This window comes from Mizuhopecten yessoensis, unplaced genomic scaffold (assembly GCF_002113885.1).
Source record: "Mizuhopecten yessoensis strain PY_sf001 unplaced genomic scaffold, ASM211388v2 scaffold6135_1, whole genome shotgun sequence".
Classification (NCBI taxonomy): domain Eukaryota; kingdom Metazoa; phylum Mollusca; class Bivalvia; order Pectinida; family Pectinidae; genus Mizuhopecten; species Mizuhopecten yessoensis.
The window spans coordinates 524346-546716 of NW_018406397.1; the positions used below are offsets into that span (position 1 = coordinate 524346).

The window sequence follows — 22371 nt, forward strand, 5'->3', positions numbered from 1 at the left end:
GTTAATCCGTGTGCACGGTTCGTTAATCCGTGTGCACGGTTTAGTAAATGTTTTACCATGTCCCTTCGGGGGCTCCGTATGTTTGTGTATATGTATATGTAATGAAAAACTTGGAAAAATAAAACCATTACAAAAAAAATATCACACAAGCTGGATAATTGTTTATCAGTCTATTCCCAGAAATAATAACTTCACAGGATCACATGCACATGGTTTTGTTTTGTGCTACCACAAACAGACAAACGTCTATATAATGATACACTATAATTGTGTTTCAAGCACATCATTTAAGAAAATTGTGAAATTATTTCATAGGAGGGATACATGAAGTATGCAAAACACAAACAATATTATACTTGTATGATATTTTTTTATTATGTCAAACATACAAACTTATAACCATTAAGTGAAGGATGTGTATAAATAAAATGTCAATATTTGTAAAATCTTAATTTGTAGAGAAAACAAAACATTGATCAAAACCACTATCACAGTTTTGCTTAAATATTTTACATATTCATATGGTTCCAGGTCTATAGACTGTTAAGGAAATATCAATATATACAACCAATCTTGAAATAACAATAAAATCCAGTTGTGTGTTGCAAGTTAATTTCTGCAGGGTCTTCAGTTACCAGTAGAGCTCAGCTGTGATTGGCTTATGTAAACCCGCAGCAGAACAATTTTGATTTGTTTCTATATTGGTTTTATTATGATCACAACAAAACAATTAAAACTATTCTGTATACAACCAATCTTATATAACACACTGAGTGTGCCTACCTGCTTCAATGACCTTCTGGGACATGATTTCCCAAAATACTGACCATTCAAGGTCACGTGACAAAATGTTGGTGGTTATCATTCAACACCTGAGAAAGGCACTGGGGTGGAGCTGAAAACTGGCTCCAGTCCTAACCTTGTTTTATTCTACCTTGAAAACTGAAGAAATTATAATTTCATAATTATAACTTTGTTTTCTCTTATCAAAAACCTAGTCCATAAAAGAGGGTTGTATTGATGCATTTTTGTGGGTTTTTTTCTTCTTTTTGAGCATTGGAATAATGAGCAAATTGAGACCTGAATTGTGTAAACGTGTCGGATACTTCACCTTCACAGTAAAATACCCTTGGAAATGACAACGTCAATGAAGTCACACAATAATTATAAATAGTGTCGTAGGTTTGTGACATTGACATGCACTTATGGAATTTTGCCAACCTATCATGAGACTTCCATAACTAAGGCAAAAGTTTGACCTTTACAGCTATTTCACCTAGACCACTAGACACAACACAGTACAGTGAAAATGCCCTTACCGACAACTGTACCTGTATCAACATGTGTCTGGTATGAATTTGTTGCACAGTCATAAACAATGGTTTTACTAACACACAATCATATTCTTACCCTTTGATATCAGTAAAGGCAGGTAACACCGACATTGTTAAAGGTATCAGATTCAATGATCAAGTTACCTATATAAATTATCACTAAATACTATCACTTCAAAGAATCAATACATCTATATTTTAACATAGTATTTTTTTTCATGAAATCCATTTTTTGTGTTTAATCCAACTGAAATATACACATGCTACCTTCTGTACAGTGGATAACAGCTAGATAACTGGAACAGTATGAATTATCTCCCTTCATATTCACAGCTGTTCCAAATACTAGCTCATCGTACATGTCTCTCCCTCCGTCCCCTCTCTCTCTCTCTCTCTCTCTCTCTCTCTCTCTCTATCTCTCTCTCTCTCTCTCTCTCTCTATATATATATATATATATATAACGTAGAGTTTATACTTTTAATCAAAACTAAAGGGTGATAGGAAATCTAGATAAAAAGTCAAGGTTTCTACATAGCACTCTGTAAGATTAATGGAGAAACATTTAACAGGCTTTAGCCAAGTACACATATCCATTTGATATGTTTTATCTGTAAAATATTCATGAAATGGAAAAAACATCTTTGAATACACAAACCTTTACTTTTTTAACACATTTGTGTGAAAACCTCAGATTGGTTATGAACTCCTTCATTCGTATATAAATAATTGTTACAAAATGGCCATAATTCAAAATATATTTTGATGTACTGTATAACATCAAATGTTTGTTGTGTATGAACATTCGTGGTTTTCGTGGTTGCTATGGAACCACGAACATAAATACAACGAATTTGAATGATATACGTGTCTACTGTTTGTTTACATAGGATATCCATGGAAGTTTGTACCATGAAACGATCTTAATGCCGTCAAACCACGAAGGAAAGTACCCACAAACATTTCGTGTTATACAGTATACACCTCACAAACATAACAGGGGGATCCATACACCTCACAAGTCATAAACAAAAAACATACCCATGTAAACACCTCAAAGTGTGGGTGATTTTCTCCCATCCTTTCACAAATCGTTCACACTTGAGTAAAGTTTGACCATTCCCTTGGCATTATGTATCAGAACAACATGTAAACAGGTCACATTTAATCGTAGTACGATCACTTGTATAGAAATATCACAGTTCTACCATACAAATTATAGTTTGTGTCGTTAAAACAAATTAACATATCTTCGACATGAACAGGGCCCGAACCAGCTATTGTGAAATACCAGTTATCATCTACGGCATCATAAAAAGAATATCTATCTGGACATGTTTGGTGAATTCCTATCATAAAATTGAATATTTGCCAAAATCAAACTAGCATAACAATTAATGCTCCAGTTCAAGTATGCCTATTTTGTTTGAAATAAAACATTAAAAGGTTAAAAAAAGTATTGAGCTTAACAGAGACAATACATAGAAACAGTTAATTAAAATAAAACATAAACATGTACTACCGTAAACAAAGCATTACTGGTAATCACCGGAAGGTCAATGTCACTGTCAAAAGGAAGTCAGAGTCATTCTTGTTGACCATTGGCACTTTGAGATTGTATTGGAATGTTTCAATAAACTTCAAACACAAGGCGAAATTAAATCATGCTAATAATGACCTTGCATTAATGTCAAAGAAGTCCCAAAAATTCAGATCATGTAATTCCTTTCTAATAAAAAAAAACTGCCTTCAACTTCCTTTATAGTTTATTATATCAGTCCCTGTATTTCTTTTAAAAACACCTGCAGGTGTGTTTTAGTTTCCAGACTAACACATGGCTGATAGGGAACTAAGTCCCTGGATAGCAAAGACAGAACAGAAGCATGAATATGGTCAATTTTATGAATGACTTTTTATGTAGAATGTATAAAGCTGAGGTATATTGATCTCATCTAAAACTGTGACTGTCAACCTGGGACAGAGTACCAACATATCTTTTAGATCTAAAGCCTCCTTAATGTGTTTCATTCATCACTTCCAATTATTTCTATATTTGACCAGTTGGCATTAGATCATAAATAAGTCATTAAGAAGATGAAGCAGCTATTTCCAATGCACTCTTCACAGTATCATCACTATCAGGAATGTCCTTTGAGCTAACGAGGTCCATCGCCATGACAGCCAACTCCAAAACCTCCGGGGTTGTCTCTGGGTCGTTTTTGATGGCCTCTATTATAGGAAGTCCACCTTCCATCTTCAACATCTGGCAGTATACATTTCCTGGAAGTATCATAACATTGTAATAGGCTGATTATCTTGTTGCTGCCAATATAGAAACATGCTTACATGTGTACAACAAAATCAAATTAATTAGTTTTCTACAGTAAAATGTTGAATACAATGAACTCCGGGGACTTAGTAACTATTTCACCATATTAAAAGATTTTGATAAAACAACTAAGAAATTAGTTCTCTACTGAAAAATATATTTTTACCAATTAAACCCAATGGGACCAAATAAACCTAAGATCTCTATAGATTATAAAGCAACAACTCATCCATCCCAAGTTGCTGATCAAACCACTCCACAGTCTCAGCATTATTCGTCTAGAGTGAGTAGCAGTTCATTTTGTAGGTTAAAGGTAAAGGCCCTGGTTCTGGAGTGGTACAAACATAACAATATTAGCTACAGGCCTTAGGTTGTTGAAGTATTAACGTGACACAGTATAGAACTACCTTTAGACTTGATGAGGTTACAGATAGACCAGATGGCTAGTAGCTGAGCCTCTGGGGTGTGACTTTTCTGGGCCATCTCCAGGAACGGCAGCAGGGATCTGTAACACATACTAAATGATTTCTGTTGTACAAAGAATATTCCCTCCAATACCACACCCTCTGACAGAAACCAAAACAACACTAAAATATCAATTACTTATACATTGTATGGGGCGCATAATCACCGACAGTATTTACAGATCAAACTCGCTCACATTCCTCACATTTCCGTACCTACATCATGAACTCACTTCAAACCATTCCATCAATTCATTACGAATTTCTGAAGTTCTTATAAAAAAAGGTGTACATTTTTGAAAAAAAAATGCCTCTCGCTGAATTTTTGGCCTATTCTGTTCCATCAAACTCCGAAAATTATATTAACCAATTATTTCAATATGACATTTTGTGCAAGAATTCCTGTGGCCATACAGTTTTAATGTTTCTATATGGAAGGCAATTATAAACCAACTGTGTTCATAAAAATTCATAATGTCCGAGTATAAAAGTATTTTTCTCATATGCATCGATTGAAAAAGATGAGCAAAGTAAATTACTCAGCAAAAAAAATGAAAAAGACTTTTGTGTCAGCCTTCCTCATTAAAAGGTGACACCATTTACATGCAGATATGACCATTACCAAGGTATCTATAAAATGACTTTTGTGTCAGCCTTCCTCAAATATTTCTGCTAAAGGTCCCTTTGAAATTTGACACCTTTTACATGCAGATATTAACCATAACCAAGGTATACATAAAAAGATCAAAACGGGTGTGGGCTTAATGCAATGACGGTATAGTTGTATGTAGTAGTGGTCTTGTCTCCAGTATCAACTCTCACTGACCTATACAAAGTTCTCATGCTATCGGAGATGTCCCAGCGGTGGACGGCAGTCGCAATCTTACACAGGACAGAAGAACGGTCAAGATTTTCCAGTAGCCAGGCCTCTGGACCATCACTGACCAGGTTAGCCATTACACAGGTTGCCTGGTAACTAAGAGCTTCCTCCATTACTTGAGAATCTGTCAAGTCTCTGAGTTGACAAAACAAAAGAAAAATCAGAAATTAATTTCAAGCCTGGAGACCCATGCAAATAGCGCACTCGCCTTTTACCAATCTCCGATCAGACATGAAAAGGTAGGTGGTCACCTGCCCAACCACATGGGTTATCTACGGGTATTCCAGTTTCCTACCACATAAAGACACTGTGCACGCTTCCATCCGAGCCAACAAGAGTCATTTATATAAGTTGAGATAACTCGTTTCATAAATGTTGTACAATAAATGAATTTATATTTAATGTCAATGATTAAACCATTGGAATCACATTTTAACGAATTTGAGTAAAGAAACAGGAAATCATTCTCCAAATAGGACAAAATACAACACTTACTGAACTAAAATATTCTCAAGGATCCACTGATTATTTAAATTTAATTTGCAAGATTATTTAGGAAAAAAAAAAAAACTGATTCAGTGTAAACATATGTTACACCAATGTTGTCATATTTCAGTTTTGAACCCATACCTTATAATCACAATGAGCTCCTCATTTTGTAGTAATTCCTTCCTTAACTCGGAGACCTCCGACACATTCGCCTGTCAACAAACCACAATATACACAACATACAATAAACAATAACTCGGAGACCTCCAACACATTCGCCTGTCAACAAACCACAATATACACAACATACAATAAATAATAACTTGGAGACCTGCAACACATTCGCCTGTCAACAAACCACAACATACACATCATATAATAAATAATAACTCGGAGACCTCCGACACATTCGCCTGTCAACAAACCACAATATACACAACATATAATAAATAATAACTCGGAGACTTCCCACACATTCGCCTGTCAACAAACCACAATATACACAACATACAATAAATAATAACTCGGAGACCTCCGACACATTCGCCTGTCAACAAACCACAATATACACAACATACAATAAATAATAACTCGGAGACCTCCGACACATTCGCCTGTCAACAAACCACAATATACACAACATATAATAAATAATAACTTGGAGACCTCCGACACATTCGCCTGTCAACAAACCACAATATACACAACATATAATAAATCATAACTTGGAGACCTCCGACACATTCGCCTGTCAACAAACCACAATATACACAACATATGATAAATAATAACTTGAGGTTCTTACATACCGCTTTATCACAACCTAGTTCGTAGGTCGTCTCAAAGCGTTTCAGAAATTTTTATCTGTGGTTATAGGGCCTTTGCAACCAGCCAATATCTTTCTCAACTCCCTGGGGAGCATACAGCCTGTGCTGCATGGGGCTCATAGCTCACATTCAACATTTCTAGCACTGCCCAACCACATACTCTTTTACAGCTGAGTAGACTGGAACATGCGGAGTAAAGTATCTTGCTCAAAGATACAACACAGTGCGGTGCCATGACTCAAACCCGCAACCCTTGGGTCATGAGCTCGGCATCCTACCACTAGACTACGATGCCTCCAGTACTGGTATTTTTCTAGTCAAAACAATTCCTGAGACATGAGGGTACTTGGCAGTTGTTTTAAATTAAACACATCTTGACAGTTTCAGTAGAAACAAATGAACATATTTGACTGACTATAACAGACTTTGAAAAATACAATCTCTACTATTCAAAAAATAAAGAAAAGAAAAACACATCTGTTGCTCAGTGGTTGTGTGTCAACCAAAGGTTACCTTATCGTGAAAACTTGGTTCCTTTTCTTAATTGATTTAATATAAGTAGATATACAATTCAACAATGACAGGACTGACGTACTAGTTGGGAAATTATATTGGCACTGTTTTTGTTGATGTCTACATCATAAATGTATCTTATGAATTGCAAAACTCCTCTATCATTTAAGAAGTTTTTGATTGTTGTTATATACAGTGAAACCTTGATACAATGCCCCTCATTTTATTTGCCACCTCGTTTACCGTCAACATATTTCGGCATCCATTTTTCTTGTTTGTATCTTTACACAATGTAATTATTTTAGACATTTCCCCCAATCTATTGCCATACCCCTTTATAATGCCAAAATTTCTCTGCATTATAAAATGGAAGCATTATATTATGAGATTTTATTGTAAAGTAATTGACCACATGCAGGTCGATTTTCCTTAAAATTTGATAATTACATCTGTATTAGTGAAACTTACACTGTGATGCCAAAAAAACCAAAAACAAAAATTCTCCCTACTTAAAACCTAGATCTCCCTTCATTGTGTTATAAAAGTCATTGCATGTTTGACAAAATGCATACTTTCTTCCATATAGAAAATCAGGAATAAAATAAAATAAAATCATAGATTAAAACAAGATATATTTTTCTTACCATGACACCAAGCAGACCTCTCACAAATGAATCACCATGGTTTTTGTTCTAGAAAACAGAAAACAAACTGCTATTACAAATAAAAAAATGTGTATAGAAAATAAATTTTAACTATGAAACAGAATTGCATTAACGTGGGTATATTCTGATGTAACTGAGCCTCATATTTTGTATGAATTAGTGTCTGACCTTTATGCACTCAAGGTACAGCTCGAGGGCATCTGGCACAGCCAGGAATCTCATACAATTAGAAGGCACTTCATCTGTGAAGGGAAAAATAAACAAAAGAAATTGTAAAGTTCAATCATTTGATTTAAAAAATACTTAACAACTTTTTACGATTTTAAATTATACAACTCCATTTACTTCCAAGTTGACCAATGAGACATCAGTAACTATAGCAGTAAAATTAAATATATAAATGCTTGACCTTTGACCTAACCAAAGCTCACCTGTCAGTCCCCACAGGCACTGCCATGCTAAGTGTGTACAATTGGTTATTTTCCTTCTTGCTATCGACAGGAGGAACTGGAAATAAAAACATCACAAATGTTAACAAGGGTACCGCAAAAGTGTAACATAATACACCTGTCCACATTGAATGAGCAGTTGTCTGTATGCTTGTACATAAAGGGCCATAATTCCATAAATTACAGTTGGACAATGGCCGTTATCAAACTTGTCTGAGCTATCATGGCAATGAACCTTCCTATGAAGTATTAAGTTAATCCGTTGAAAACTTTTTGGCAATTGAATAAAGGGCCATAACTCCGTAAGTTATGGTCCGAATGTTACTGTTATCGCACTTGTCCGAGCTATCATGGAAATGAACTTAAAGTTAATCTGCTGAAAACTACTCCAGATATTGAGCAGACACTGTTTGTGCCAACTCACTCGCCCGCTCACATGATAACATAATAAGTCCCGTCATTTGACATTTGAAGTTAATCAGTAGAAAACTTTTTGGCATTGGAATAAAGGGCCATAACTCTGTAAATCATGATAATATAATATGTCTCGTCATTTGACAGGCATATAAAAATGGAAAGTTTTCTGATTTCTTTTTTACAGAATTATATGACTCCCATTATTATCAGTGTCCTACATTTTTCTGTACATTACCTCTATGAATCTCTGTTGCCCTAAGAAGTCCCTAGATTCATGGTCGCCATAGTAAATAGCAATCCTCATCAGATGAATGGCGTAGGTCTCAAAGGTATGACTGACAAAGACCGTCTTCTCAGAGTTACAGAACTTGTCCAACACACTCTTCATGTACCGCTTCATACTGTAGCAGTATTTCTGGAAAACATTTTAATTAATACATGAATACACAACAAATGTTGGAAAATTGTATTATCAGGTTTTTCTGGACCCATAAGAGACAATATGTTTCAATAACTAGCTAGGCACAGCAGCACGTAAAAGAAATTATTATTTATGAAATACAAAAGCGTGAAACTTTTTATAATATAACAGCAATAAAAAGTTTGTCTGATACAGTTTCTGTTCCATTATTATTATTTGCAACTCATATACCTGTGAAATTGTGTTTTGTTGGAATAACCACGAAACCATAAAATATTACAACAATAGATTACAACATCAATAAATCTAAATAAAACAACTTTTGTAAAATTAGGAAACAGATTTAACTCACAGCATCATGTGGCAGCTTCAACTTCAACAAGATGTTCAGGCAAGCCCTCATGGTCTACAAATCAATTGTAACAGTGTTGTCTTAAATCTTAAATCAATGCGACTTTCTGTAGATCAATATCAGTATATTACATCACTTAGAAGGGTGTTGATAGGTCACTTTCGGGTTAATCTGGGCAGAAGTGCTAATTGTAACAGATATTATTAAGTAGCCCCTAAAACTACCCTATCCACAATCCCAAAAGATGTTGTTTGTAGCAGCTGCACTTTTGCCAAACAAAATTTCCATGGGCCATTAGTACTGAAGTTATAGCTGTAAATGATTTAGCCAATTAATGACCAAAGCAGCCATCTTGAATACTGAAACCTTAAAAAGTCGGTCATTTGATGTAAAGTATACCAGTGTATGTATCCATTCTATAACAAAGGACATAGGACGGCCCATTTTTAGTGTGGAGTACAATGTATAATCTCTATATGTATCACTCTCTCAAAGTATAGACTAAATCAGTCCAATGTAACTGGAGTTATAAACATAAACGTCTCCACGTATCAGAGGCCGCAGCAGCTATCTAGAATCTGGAACCTTAAATATTGTTTGTTTCATCGAAGACATAACTCCCATGAATCAATGTCGCAAGAATGGAGTTTAACAGGAACCTAAGCATGGAATCTGAAATCCCACGTTTAAAACAGTAATATATGGATTATAATCAACCAGCTATTACCATATTGATTTGCATAATTTTGGCATTTTATGACGTGCTGTTACATGAAGGCATTAACAGCATCGGTTACTGCTAACATACTTCATGGTACATGTACTCTTTTCCTTTATACCTTTCCCTCTTTATATCACCAAACCTCTATATAAGGCCAAGTTTTAGATAGACAAATAATGACAGTTCAACAGAGTGAGAACCTACATTTTGATTTGAAGAATTGTTTAAACAAGAAATGGTTGTTTCCAAGATCCTTGCGCGAAGGGACTGTCCCAGACTGGTTGGAATGTCTTTTATTGATGGCGAATCTCGTACCAATAACAGGGCAATACATGAACTGAAAAAGGAAAACATTTAATTACATTTCTTTATGTTTTAAGATTAATTTTTTCTAGGACATTGAAGGACAACACTCCACCTAAACCATAACCAAGCTATTTATTTATTTATTTTTAATAAAAAAATAAAATTCTATGTTATCAAGTTCATGTATATATTTCAGTGTATTAGTAAATGCAAAATCATCAAACACATCTAATAGTACAGTGATCCCACTCCTGTTCAATTCTGAAGGAAAATATTGGTTTGTTAATTGGACTGCTGTCCTAGACTTACCAAACAATATCCTAACGGCAGGGGTTCTGTTTGAATGTCTTGTGTTTACAAGCAATGTGTCTGTCTGACTTGTCTAACCTACTAGCAATGTGTCTGTCTGACTTGTCTGACCTACTAGCAATGTGTCTGTCTGACTTGTCTGACCTACTAGCAATGTGTCTGTCTGACTTGTCTGACCTACTAGCAATGTGTCTGTCTGACTTGTCTGACCTTCTAGCAATGTGTCTGACCTACTAGCAATGTGTCTGTTTGAATTGTCTGACCTACTAGTAATGTGCCTGCCTGACTTGTCTGACCTACTAGCAATGTGTCTGACCTACTAGCAATGTGTCTGTCTGACTTATCTGACCTACTAGCAATGTGTCTGTCTGACTTGTCTGACCTACTAGCAATGTGTCTGTCTGACTTGTCTGACCTACTAGCAATGTGTCTGTCTGACTTGTCTGACCTACTAGCAATGTGTCTGTCTGACTTGTCTGACCTACTAGCAATGTGTCTGTCATTATCTACCAGGGATCAGATTGTCTGTCTTTCTGTCTGTTTGTCCATCCATATGACTGTTCGTCCATCCTTAACTATCAGTAATATGTCTGTCATGACCTACCAGCATGCTGTTTATATGTCCTGACTTTGCAGCATGTTGTCTGTCTGTTATGCCTTACCAGCATGCTGTCTGTCTGGTTGTCTGTCCTGACTTACCAACTGTCTTTCTGGACAACCTCAACGCTAGGATGCAGGTGAATTATCCTCAGTAAATGTTCAATCAACACTGGAGTCTTTCTGTCTAGGTCAACCTGAAAGAAGGGAAAATAAACATATTAATTTTGCATTATTTTGAACAGTTTCTTTAAGATATGGTCACTGGTTGGAAAGTTTTTCAGACAAGGCGAAATGTTATTTTTAAGCGTAAATAGACTGACAAAAACATTAAAGTCATGCTTATAGTAAATATCCATATCAAAATGGAACAAGTCTATGGTGTTACTACGTCCGTGTAAACACGCAGAGGCATGGCTATAATTAGAGTCAAGCTCAATTGTACAGACAGGTCCAGTCAAGATCAATTGTACAGACAGGTCCAGTCAAGATTAATTGTACAGACAGGTCCAGTCAAGATTAATTGTACAGACAGGTCCAGTCAAGATCAATTGTACAGACAGGTCCAGTCAAGATCAATTGTACAGACAGGTCCAGTCAAGATCAATTGTACAGACAGGTCCAGTCAAGATCAATTGTACTGACAGGTCCAGTCAAGATTAATTGTACAGACAGGTCCAGTGAAGATCAATTGTACAGACAGGTCCAGTCAAGATCAATTGTACAGACAGGTCCAGTGAAGATCAATTGTACAGACAGGTCCAGTGAAGATCAATTGTACAGACAGGTCCAGTCAAGATCAATTGTATAGACAGGTCCATGTTGTGAATTTTACAAGGACCCCTGTAAAATCAGCAGATTGTCATATTGTAAGGCTTTATATACTGTAAAAATCACATGCTTTTATACATCTCTTTAATACAGATTTCATTTTTAGGAGAGAAAAAAACCGAACTAAACGCATTAGGACATTTGATATTGAAATTCCTTGAAAAACATACTATTATATTTGTACTCTCACACAAATACATGTTTATAATGATATACATACCTTCTGTTTGGTCAGCTGTCGGTCAGCCATTGACTTATTGACAAACGATGTAAGTGAATACAAAACAGACAGCACCATCCCACTGTTCTCTTTGTACACATCCACGGCTAGAACCAAATTCTCAAGTATCTCAAAACAGGTAAACTGTGGATAAACGACAGGTATATTAATAAACCAGGTAAACAACAACAACAACAGGTACACTATGGATAAACAACAGGAACATTACAAATACAGGTAGACCACCACAACAGGTAAACAAACTATGGACAAACAACAGGTACATTAATAATACAGGTAGACCACCACAACAGGTAAACTGTGGACAAACAACAGGTACATTAAAAATACAGGTAGACCACCACAACAGGTAAACTGTGGACAAACAACAGGTACATTAAAAATACAGGTAGACCACCACAACAGGTAAACTGTGGACAAACAACAGGTACATTAAAAATACAGGTAGACCACCACAACAGGTAAACTGTGGATAAACAACAGGTATATTAATAAACCAGGTAAACAACAACAACAACCGGTAAACTATGGATAAACAACAAGAACATTACAAATACAGGTAGACCACCACAACAGGTAAACTATGGACAAACAACAGGTACATTAATAATACAGGTAGACAACCACAACAGGAAAACTGTGGATAAGTGACAGGTATATTAATAATACAGGTAAACTTTTATGTATTAATATATTCTTAAAGGACAAAATTACTAGTAGAAGAAAACCTCTTCCTACATCAAATGCCCAGCTCATGTATATCTGGATGTATAAGAATCATTCTCATCACTCTTCTCCTCAACCTTGAGTCAAGGAAGGTAAACTTTACTAAAACAATGGCCAATAAAACTATCACATCACACAAAGTAATTCCTAATTAATGCAACTGCAATTGAAATAAGAGTAATTTTTGTTACAATCTTGTACTCCTTTGTGGATTATTTGTCTTTCCTTTTTGTATTTACAAAAACATTATTTTAGGGTTTTCTCAGAATATCAATAATGACAATCTACAATCAATAATCATAATTGGCATGCCTATCTAATCAATCTCTGAAAACATTAACAGTGATGTTTTAAAATGTTTTGATTGTAAGTCGATCTCACCTGCTCGGCTGGTACATTTTCCCAGGTGAACGGAAGTTCATGACAATTACATAGTCCCAGGAAGGAAAAATATTTGTAACCGAAACTTCGACTGATTGTCTTTTCATCCCTGAAAAAAAAATACAAAATCATTACTTTACCTCAAAATATTTTATCTTTAATTGATTACAATCACTGTTTAATCAGTACAGGTGTCTCTGTAATGGGTTTACCAGGTAACATACAGTTAACCTTGTCTGAAGTGAAACTCAAATGAGTTGAATACTGGGATTGTGTAGCAGATTTGGACATGAGAGTACTGCTAGGACCATGCAAAGACATGGATCTGTGAACCACAGCCGAGGACCACACCTATCAGACCTGAGGGAGCTGTCTGGCCTTGGGACTTACTTACTGGTAGGACCAGGACATTTGAATCTCCAAGAGAGAGAGTTAAGGCCACTTAACCCCTCGCGTTGACTGACACAGACCAAAGTCAGTAAAAGACGACGTAAAACACCTAACCAACCAACCAACCAACAAGCAGATTTGGACTGGGTTGATCACTGTGACCAGGTAGCTATGTTTATTTGGTAGAGTATCCGTCTAGGGTTTAGAGATTACAGATGTGAATCCTAGTCTAGTCCGTTGTATTTTTTGTCCTGTTATCTTTACATATCTACCGCCTCTATCTTAATTTCTTTTTGTCTCTTCTCTCCATAAGGTTGATTTAAAGCTTACGAACATTTCTCAGAGATGTCAACCTGTTATATGAAACAAGAAGCCCGATTTGCCCGTTATGCTTACCTGTTATGGATTGGTGTTGGCAAACATAATCTCACCTCTGTGACCTTCAAAGTGGGTCAAGGTCAAACATATTTACACAAACATCTTTTGAATTCACCTGAGTATTGTCATTTATTCGATGGTTTGATAGTCTATCATTATCTATGGAAGTTAAAGTCCAGAATATGTAAAATCATTATCTATGGAAGTTGAAGTCCAGAATATGTCTGTTATTATGTCAACCAATCAGAATCTAGAGGGCATAATCTATATTCGACTAAACTCAATAAAATACTTCAGGAACTGTTTGCATATAAAGCAATGCGAGATGGATGGACAAACTGAAAACAGTATTTCCTGTAAAAAATAAATATCAAAAAAAGTTGAAAAAAAAAATACAGAGTGATATCTAACCTTGGATGTTTGGCCTGATCACCATGTGGGTGCTTGACCTTTGATCCAGCCAAGTTTGTCCCAGAAATATCAAGTGAGGTCAGTGAGGGCAGGCTTTCTAAAAGCTCACTCATACTCTCCTCTGGGGCATGGTACAGCCAGGGTTCCTCATCGACCATTGATAGGTCCAGGTGGCTACAGGTAAAAAAAGATGATATCACTTTATGAAGTCAAATTCTTGTCAAGTTTACTCAATCTTGTCCTATGGTGAAATAGAAGAATGTTTCAAGAAAAGTTATTTTATCATGCTCCGATCAATATTTGTTTCTGCTATGAGCCCTAATCAGAGAGACAGAATATACACAACCAATCAGCAGGACACAGAAGGCCAATTCTGTTTAACTGAGCCTGCAAAGAATACTGTATACTGTAAAAATTTCACCGCCGTTTAGCTTTCGTCTTGTTGCTCCTATGAGGGCATTTTATCATGACAGCAACTATTAGGACACAGTACCATACACAACAGTGTATATAGTCATTAAATGTAAATGGCAAAATTATTACTCGGTAAACGTAAATGTTATCGCCAATGGGCAAATATCTGACAAGGCGAAAATTTCCTGATAAACCAATAACCCAACTATTTTTCATTACTACAACACATAAAAAATTTGAGCTTCTTTGTTTTCCTTTAAGGCCAAAAAAAGTTTATGTATGTTTCAGGTACCCTGACTTACCCTAGTTTTTACCTCCGACCCTAACAATCTTATCTCACTCGAATGCAATTAAACGTCTCATTTAAACACGCCAAAACTTGTAAGTCTCATTATGACATCTCTCTATTTCATAAACCTCATATTACTATTTAAAAGACCTAAACAATATACCGGGTAATAGAAAATGAATACAAGTTGTCTATGCTTGGTGATTTTTGTAATTTCTTAAATTAGCCCCCCACCTACCTTCTTCCCTTCCCCCTCCCACTATTTTCTTCTGTCAGGTAACCTGAAACATAGTTATTTTTTACTTACAATTACACTGTAAAACTTTTATGCCCTGATTATTTGAACATTAAATCTGACATGCAAAGAATACACGTGCACTATACTGTAACTTTCACCGCAGTTAAACTTTTGTTAAAAAACCAGACCAACAAGTATCGTAATTTTACACAGACCAGTCGCATTTGAGTAATGTTAAAACTTATATAACCCACAACTTGATTTCCTTAAATTCTCATTTAGTTTACACAGGTTTCATTAAATCAAATTAAAGAATAAGCAAGTTACCGAAGATTTTTAGCTTTGGCAATTTGTCGAAGGCCAACGCCTAGATCTGTAATTCGATGTCCTGAGAGCCCCAATGATGTCAGCTTTGGCACATTCTCTAGGAACCCAAGGCCGTCCTCTGTCAAACCAAGTCCAAGAAACTGCAGATGTGTGAGATAAGTAAACGAGGTACATATCATTCTGGAGAAAAACGATCTGATATTTTCAGCATCTTTGGGTAGATTTTCATCTACATTAAGAACAAAGCTTGTCAGCGCACAAAATTTGTATTGTTTTACGGCGGTGACATCCTCTTCGTTTCCTGCTGTTGGAACAGTGTTGGTCGTGTCACGGTCTCCACATGATTGAGTAAAGTCCTTATTTGGGTCTGCAAGATCGTTCGATTTGTCGATGTGATACCCTGACGTTCTACAATGGGGATCAAAAGAAAGTCGTAACACTTTTAAAGACTTACACATTTTATCAAAAACCGAAACTGATTTTGTGTTGTTGTAGTGATGATAGAACTGACAACAGCAGAGATCTAAATATTGTAAAGGCTGATTGAAGATTGACTGCGGAAGGGAGGTAGACAGGTCATGTTCTTGTTGCAGTGACACTCGTCTCAGTGGTGTCTTGTTGGGATCGCCAAACAGCGACATCAGCTGTACAAACTCAGCTTTGTTCCGAGTCCGGAGATATCTCCCTATGTAGGCAAATATCATGTTTGATAAATTTGTAGGGAAAGCGGACATCCCTGAAGTATTCTGTACAGTGTTGCATTCTGTTTTCGCTTCATCAGTCGTATTAATTAGTGCTGATCGTGTGAGGGTTTCAATGTTATTTGCACAGTACCTCACACACATGTGGAGCAATGGGTCAGGCGTTGAGGATGAAAGATGGCTCATTTTAAAGATGATTTCTGGAACAAAAATTTGGAATTGTTGAAGATAGTACATAATTTTGTAAAAAGAATTATTTTTGTTTTGAAGATATAAATGCCATTTAACTTCACTTCTTCTCTAAGCATAACAAAAAGCCCATGCGGCCTATAATATGTACATGCTTTCAATTATTAGAAATAGAAACAATTGGCCCATTGGGCCTGTATTGATCATTTGTTGTTTATCACACTGTGACTTTTAGACTAGTGTTTCAAGGTTTTGTCGGAATAGGCTTAATATCATTACACTTCATATCATGGATGTTTCTTGAAAGATTTTATTCATCGAGACCTTATGAATCTTTTTTGGAGGATTTAAACTTATTCTGCTAATTATGTGACATTCAAAAGCGGTCTCATTCAGATCCCCTTCTTTACAGTGCTTCACACCATTCAGCTACAGGGCAAATATCATAACTCTAGAATTCTTGATTATTCAGAAGAACTTATTTTAAGTTTTTTAACATATTTGACCCTTGTGACCTTAAAAGTAGGTCAATGACATTATTTGGAACAAACTTGATAGCCCTTCATCCTAGCATGTACTAGATGAATGTCATCCTAGGCCTCTGGATTATTTAGAAGGTGTCAGCTGGAGGTTTTCATTATTTGAATCCTGTGATCTTGGAAGTAGGTCAAGGTCAAATATTTAAAGAAAATTGAACATCCATTATTTCAGCATGCTACTGGACAAATATCACCAAATGCTTCTAGGTTCTTCTGAAGAAGTTTTTTTTTTAATTGGAATTTTGCGAGCTTGAAAAAGGACAAGGATCATTCATTTGAACAAAATTTTAAAAAACTTCATATCGGCATGTACATGGTACTGGCAAAAATATCATCACCCAATGCCTCTTGATGAGTAGGAAGAAGTTGTTAAAAGCTTAAATAAATTTGACCTCTGTGACCTTGAATGTGGGTTAGGGTCATTCATATTAAACAAAATGAATAACTTGTCAAACAAACATGCCACTGGCACAATAACACAACCCTATGCCTCTTGTTAGTCAGAAGAACTTGTTTTAATTAATTTCTAACAAATTTGACCTCTGTGATGGTGATCAACAAAGTTGATAGCCCTTCATTCCTGCATGCTGTTGGCCAAATATCATTATCCTTGGTCTCTTTGTTATTTGGAAAAAGTCATTTATATTAACAACAGATCCCAGAGGGATCTTGGCACCAACTATCGTACCATCTTCATAGATCAGAACATCATACTGCTGTTTATGACATATGCATTGTTCTTTCAAAGTGAGGTTGTCGTTTGACCTAGTCATTAGCACAGTACTTAACTGTAACAAGGGGAACTTAAATTTGAAATTTGATAAAGGTCTGTCTAGCACTTCCTAGGAAAGAGTGGGAATAAACTGGAACTGTGGAAATCCAAGATGACAGCCTGTCAACCATTTTGTTTTCCTGATCATTGATCAAACTCAAAATGAAACATTAAATTTGATAAAGTTGTGTCAAGTACTTCTTAAGAAAATAATGACATAATCATACCATTTCAAGATGGCTATCTCATGGCCATCCTTTTTTTCCAATTAGTCTCATAATGAAACATGCATAATGATAGACATCGAGAACCTACATGTGAAATTTGAAAAAGATCACTCCAGCACTTTCTGAGAAAGAGTTCTAACGAGCTCCAATTCTTGAAAATTCAAGAAGGCTGCCTGTCAGCCAGCTTGGTCAGTCCGAAATTTAATATGCATAATTACCATTGGAAACCTACATGTGAAATTCAAAAAAGATCCTTTCAGTATTTCTGAGAAAATTGGCTCACAAAATTTAAGTAAAGTTCAAGATGGTCACCTGTTTACCAGCTTGGTTTTCTAATCAGATCCTAAATTTGATATGAGTACCTTGCGACCGTGGGGAATCTTACTGAAATTTGAGAAAGATCCCTCCAGTACTTTTTGAGAAATAGCGTTCACAAACTGTTTCTTTCAAAATTCAAAAGGTACAATTACTAGACCATCCATCTCGAGTTTGGCGTGTCCTGGGTTGGAATCCCTGTCTGGCTGTGCATTTTTCATCTTCTGTTATGGTGGTGACTGTGACCAACCCTTTTTTCAAGTATCGGATGTACACATGGAAATAGAATACCCGAATCTGGGTTGTAAAGTGTTTGTTCAGGGGAACAGATTTAGAACAACGAGGGAGGAGTGTAGCAGAACTAGACTGTGTCTATTCCCGGCAACCAGGAAGCTCAATTGGTAGAGTGATCGTCTAGTGATCAGAGGCCCCCAGGTATTAGGTACCAATACTGGTCTGGTCGTGCATTTCTCTTCTCCTATTACATGTACGTGTATGTACAATGCATGACAGACACTTTGGCATATGTTATGTCTCATATGTTCATTGCTGCCCCACACGCCACTGGGCGTAATGGGCAGTAAGTAAGTAAGTAAGTAAGTATGTCTCATATGTAGATGAGGTCTTTGATAAACTTTTCCAAAATCAGTTTTATATCTACCTGGTATTTAGAATAAACTTTAACACTATTGTCATAAATATTATGAAAACTTAAATTTAATAAAAGTTCCTTGTGACTACCCTTTCGACTGCTTTCAGCCAGGCACGTCTAAAGCACTTAATTTATATTCATAAGCCAAATTTTACTGAGGTAAGCTTCGGTTTAGATCCATGTCTGCCTTTTTCTTTCAGGTTCAGTTGGATGACTTGGTTGAACCAGATATGTGATAGCGGCCAATTTGTTTCCATAAACCATAGCCTGTGTTTCCTCTAGCCCTAACACCAGACTTAGACATTTTGACATATATAGATGTCTGGTGTGGGGCCAGAGCGCACTCCTATATGAAAACGTGGAATTCTCAGACACCATTTGGTATCAGTGTTATAAGGTGCTGACAACAAAAATCTACTATGACACAACACATACCTCACATACATAGATAAATGATTATTTATTTTATCAAACCCGTCTCAAGCAACAGACCTTCAACGTGGCGCTCCAAGATCTACAAGTTATCAACACTTCCAGCCTCTTTTCTCCATCATCAGTGTTATTTCTAAACGACAGACCATTTCCGAAATATTCCGAAAGTAATACATCTCAGTCGATTGAACGCTTAACTGACCGCGCGCTTTCCTTTGCTTGGCATCCTGCTTCCGCAGAATAATACCAAGAGATAGGAAGCATATTACTAATTTTTATTTTATGTTTCTTTTATTATGTTGTTATATAATCAATATAATTAAAAGTCACCGTATTTGTGGTGCTTTAATCACAAATTAGTTTGAGCAAAATTTCAATGAACTACCCAACACCAAATATAACAGGTACAGCCATTCACGTTGGAGGCAATCTGTAAGGGTACATTCGCGTATCCGGTTAAAACGGTTGAACCTGTAAAGAAAACGACAGGGGGTACCTGACCGAAACTAAAATGCTGACTATTGCCAATTTGCGTTATTTCTTTCTTAAACAATGTCAAGCCACATGTAGTTTTTAAGATAAATTATGTAATTCAGTGGACGCGTGGGAGAAGGGCATTTTCTGTAGATTCAGCTGATAATGCGCGCGAATCTACATGTACATGTAGTTTAGGCGAGCATTTTGGCAATTTATGCCGGATTAGTTTATTTTGTCATAAATATGAATTATGATTTAACTGTTTGTCTTTTATTGTGAAATAGTATGCATACACAGTGGCGGACCCAGGGGTATTGTCCTAGTTGCCCGGGCAACACCCTTTTTTCTGTGTCCAAAAATAATCTGGACACCAAGCTTAAGGTTTTTGAAGTTTTTCCTCTATTTCATACGGAATTTCCTTCTAATATCAGTCATCCTTTGAACTATGATTTTCTATGGCTTCCGTTTGCCAGCAGTTTGAATATCTATATATGCTTTTTGGACACAGAAAAAAATGGTGTTTCCCGGGCAACTAGGGCAAAACCCTTGGGTCCGCCACTGTTGACAGTATGGTAATATCAAGTTCTAAACCCCTGTACGAAATTTACCAACTGGGTAAGACAAGGAATTAGGCTAATCCGTGTGGGTTTATCATTAAATATATGCCTGAATTTAATTAAAGCTTCATGTAAGAATATTTATGTAGGTTTAATCCGTCTGTATTTTTGAAACCTATACGCATGATGCAGTAGGAGACCGCATGGAAAACGGACGTACCAAGGTGTATCCTGTGCCGCTTTCGTTTATTGCGATCCAAACGGTTAAACCGGTTGGACCAGATCAGAGTTGTTCGTTTATTGGGTCAGACCTAATCGTGCTTTCAGGCGAGCCCTGGCAAAGCCTTGCAAGGCCTGCATAAACATGTGCTGGTCCTCCAGGATTTAACAGACGAACCAGTTGTTTCGCATATTTTAGAAACATCCTTTGTTTCTGTAATGCAAAGAATATGAAAATTAACTATATACACAAATCTATATGGTTACGTAAAAACATAACCTTGCACAGAATCAGTATCAAATCAGACGATTATTCATGACATTATTCGTATTGGTTATTTATTTAAGTTTTTATCAGGCGGACCTGTAAATGTTTATGCATGTCTTGCAAGGCTTTGTCAAGGCTCGCGTGAAAGCAGCATCTGATTACTAGGTCCGACCATAATTATTTCATAAATGAACAACTATGGTCCAACCACAGGGGCTCGTTACAACAGTTTGGATCGCGATAAATGAAAGCGGCCAAGGCTAAAGCATATAATTTTATTTTGGTGGTTATGCAAACACACTAACTATCTGAAAGGACTGGGAAAAGTATTAAAATTGTTCGACTGCCCAGAATTGCACAGGTACATATATACCCCGTGTTCAGTTTTCGACGGTCATCTGTTTTCGACGGTCGTTCATTTCTGGGTCGCGCGCGAGCTTGCGGGTCATGTCAGGGGTCACGGAGGTTATGTTTTGACGCCGGCACACTTACAACCATTCTCAAAAAAAAAGTTTGAAAAATGATTATCCGTGCGGTAAGTAACTTCTATATTTACCGCAAAGTAGTGTTTAAACCCCGTTTTGCATAATTCCAAAAGTACACCAAGTTCAACACCCTTAAAGACCCATTAATAACCTGAAACTGTTTGTGACTTCTCGTCTGCTTTGCTGTCATACTGCGCCTTCGAAATCACATGACAAATGTGGGTGGAGACTAAGTTCGAAAAAAATGAATGTAAGCCACATGTTTTCATGGTAAAAAAAACCCACCTCATTACATTTTACTTTGTCATACCACCATGTCATAAATATGGTATTACACACGTGTAATAAAACCTAAAGGTGCTGTAATTGGTCAAAACTGTGGGAACATATTCCTCCGCGACTACAGGTACTACTTTTATTTACTATACCACTGAAATTCTGGAATTACTATGATTGGAGAACATCGAGTCAGCTGTAACATAAAATTGTGTTTGATTCTTATTTTTTCAACTTTAAGTTATGTGATAAAAAGAATCTTACACGAGTGTCGATGTCATATTGCATTGATTCAACTCGTTCAATAAGTTCAATATGACATAAGCACTCATGCAAGACCCTCTATGTATTGGCACAGTTTTAGTGGGTTTTTTTAGTAATTTACCCATTTTTTATTTGCAGTTGTTGCAAAACTGTCCAGATAAGACTCACTTTCTGAAAAAGAAACGAAAATAAACATTGAAAGACAGATATATTAAAATAAATAGATGAAGGTAACTTTCTCAAGAAATTACAAGAAATATGCAAAATTAAAAAGGGGACGTAATCCATCTCATCTTGCGTC

At 36.3% G+C, this 22371-nt stretch overlaps 1 protein-coding gene across 1 annotated transcript; it reads right to left on the reverse strand.

The window, feature by feature from the left end:
• Positions 1–361: 361 nt before the first annotated feature.
• Positions 362–19686, reverse strand: LOC110451541 (protein zer-1 homolog). The gene is made up of 16 exons (XM_021499620.1): positions 19585–19686; positions 15698–16598; positions 14430–14603; positions 13251–13359; positions 12123–12266; positions 11174–11268; positions 10064–10196; positions 9139–9192; positions 8601–8780; positions 7931–8006; positions 7668–7741; positions 7479–7526; positions 5636–5706; positions 4952–5140; positions 4069–4166; positions 362–3612 (listed from the first exon to the last, which is right to left on the reverse strand). Exons 2-16 carry the CDS (start codon positions 16582–16584, stop codon positions 3419–3421), a joined length of 2526 nt encoding a protein of 841 aa, XP_021355295.1. The 5' UTR covers positions 16585–16598; positions 19585–19686; the 3' UTR covers positions 362–3418.
• Positions 19687–22371: the final 2685 nt, after the last annotated feature.

What these genes read in the sequence shown, in the direction of transcription:
- LOC110451541 (XM_021499620.1), bottom strand. Translation starts at nt 16,584, where the DNA reads ATGAGCCATCTTTCATCCTCAACGCCTGACCCATTGCTCCACATGTGT. An exon ending in AAAATGTACCAGCCGAGCAG is followed by an intron (nt 12,267 to 13,250) that starts GTGAGATCGACT and finishes GTTTATCCACAG; the next exon opens with TTTACCTGTTTTGAGATACT. An exon ending in TGTACCTTGAGTGCATAAAG is followed by an intron (nt 7,527 to 7,667) that starts GTCAGACACTAA and finishes TCTGTTTTCTAG; the next exon opens with AACAAAAACCATGGTGATTC.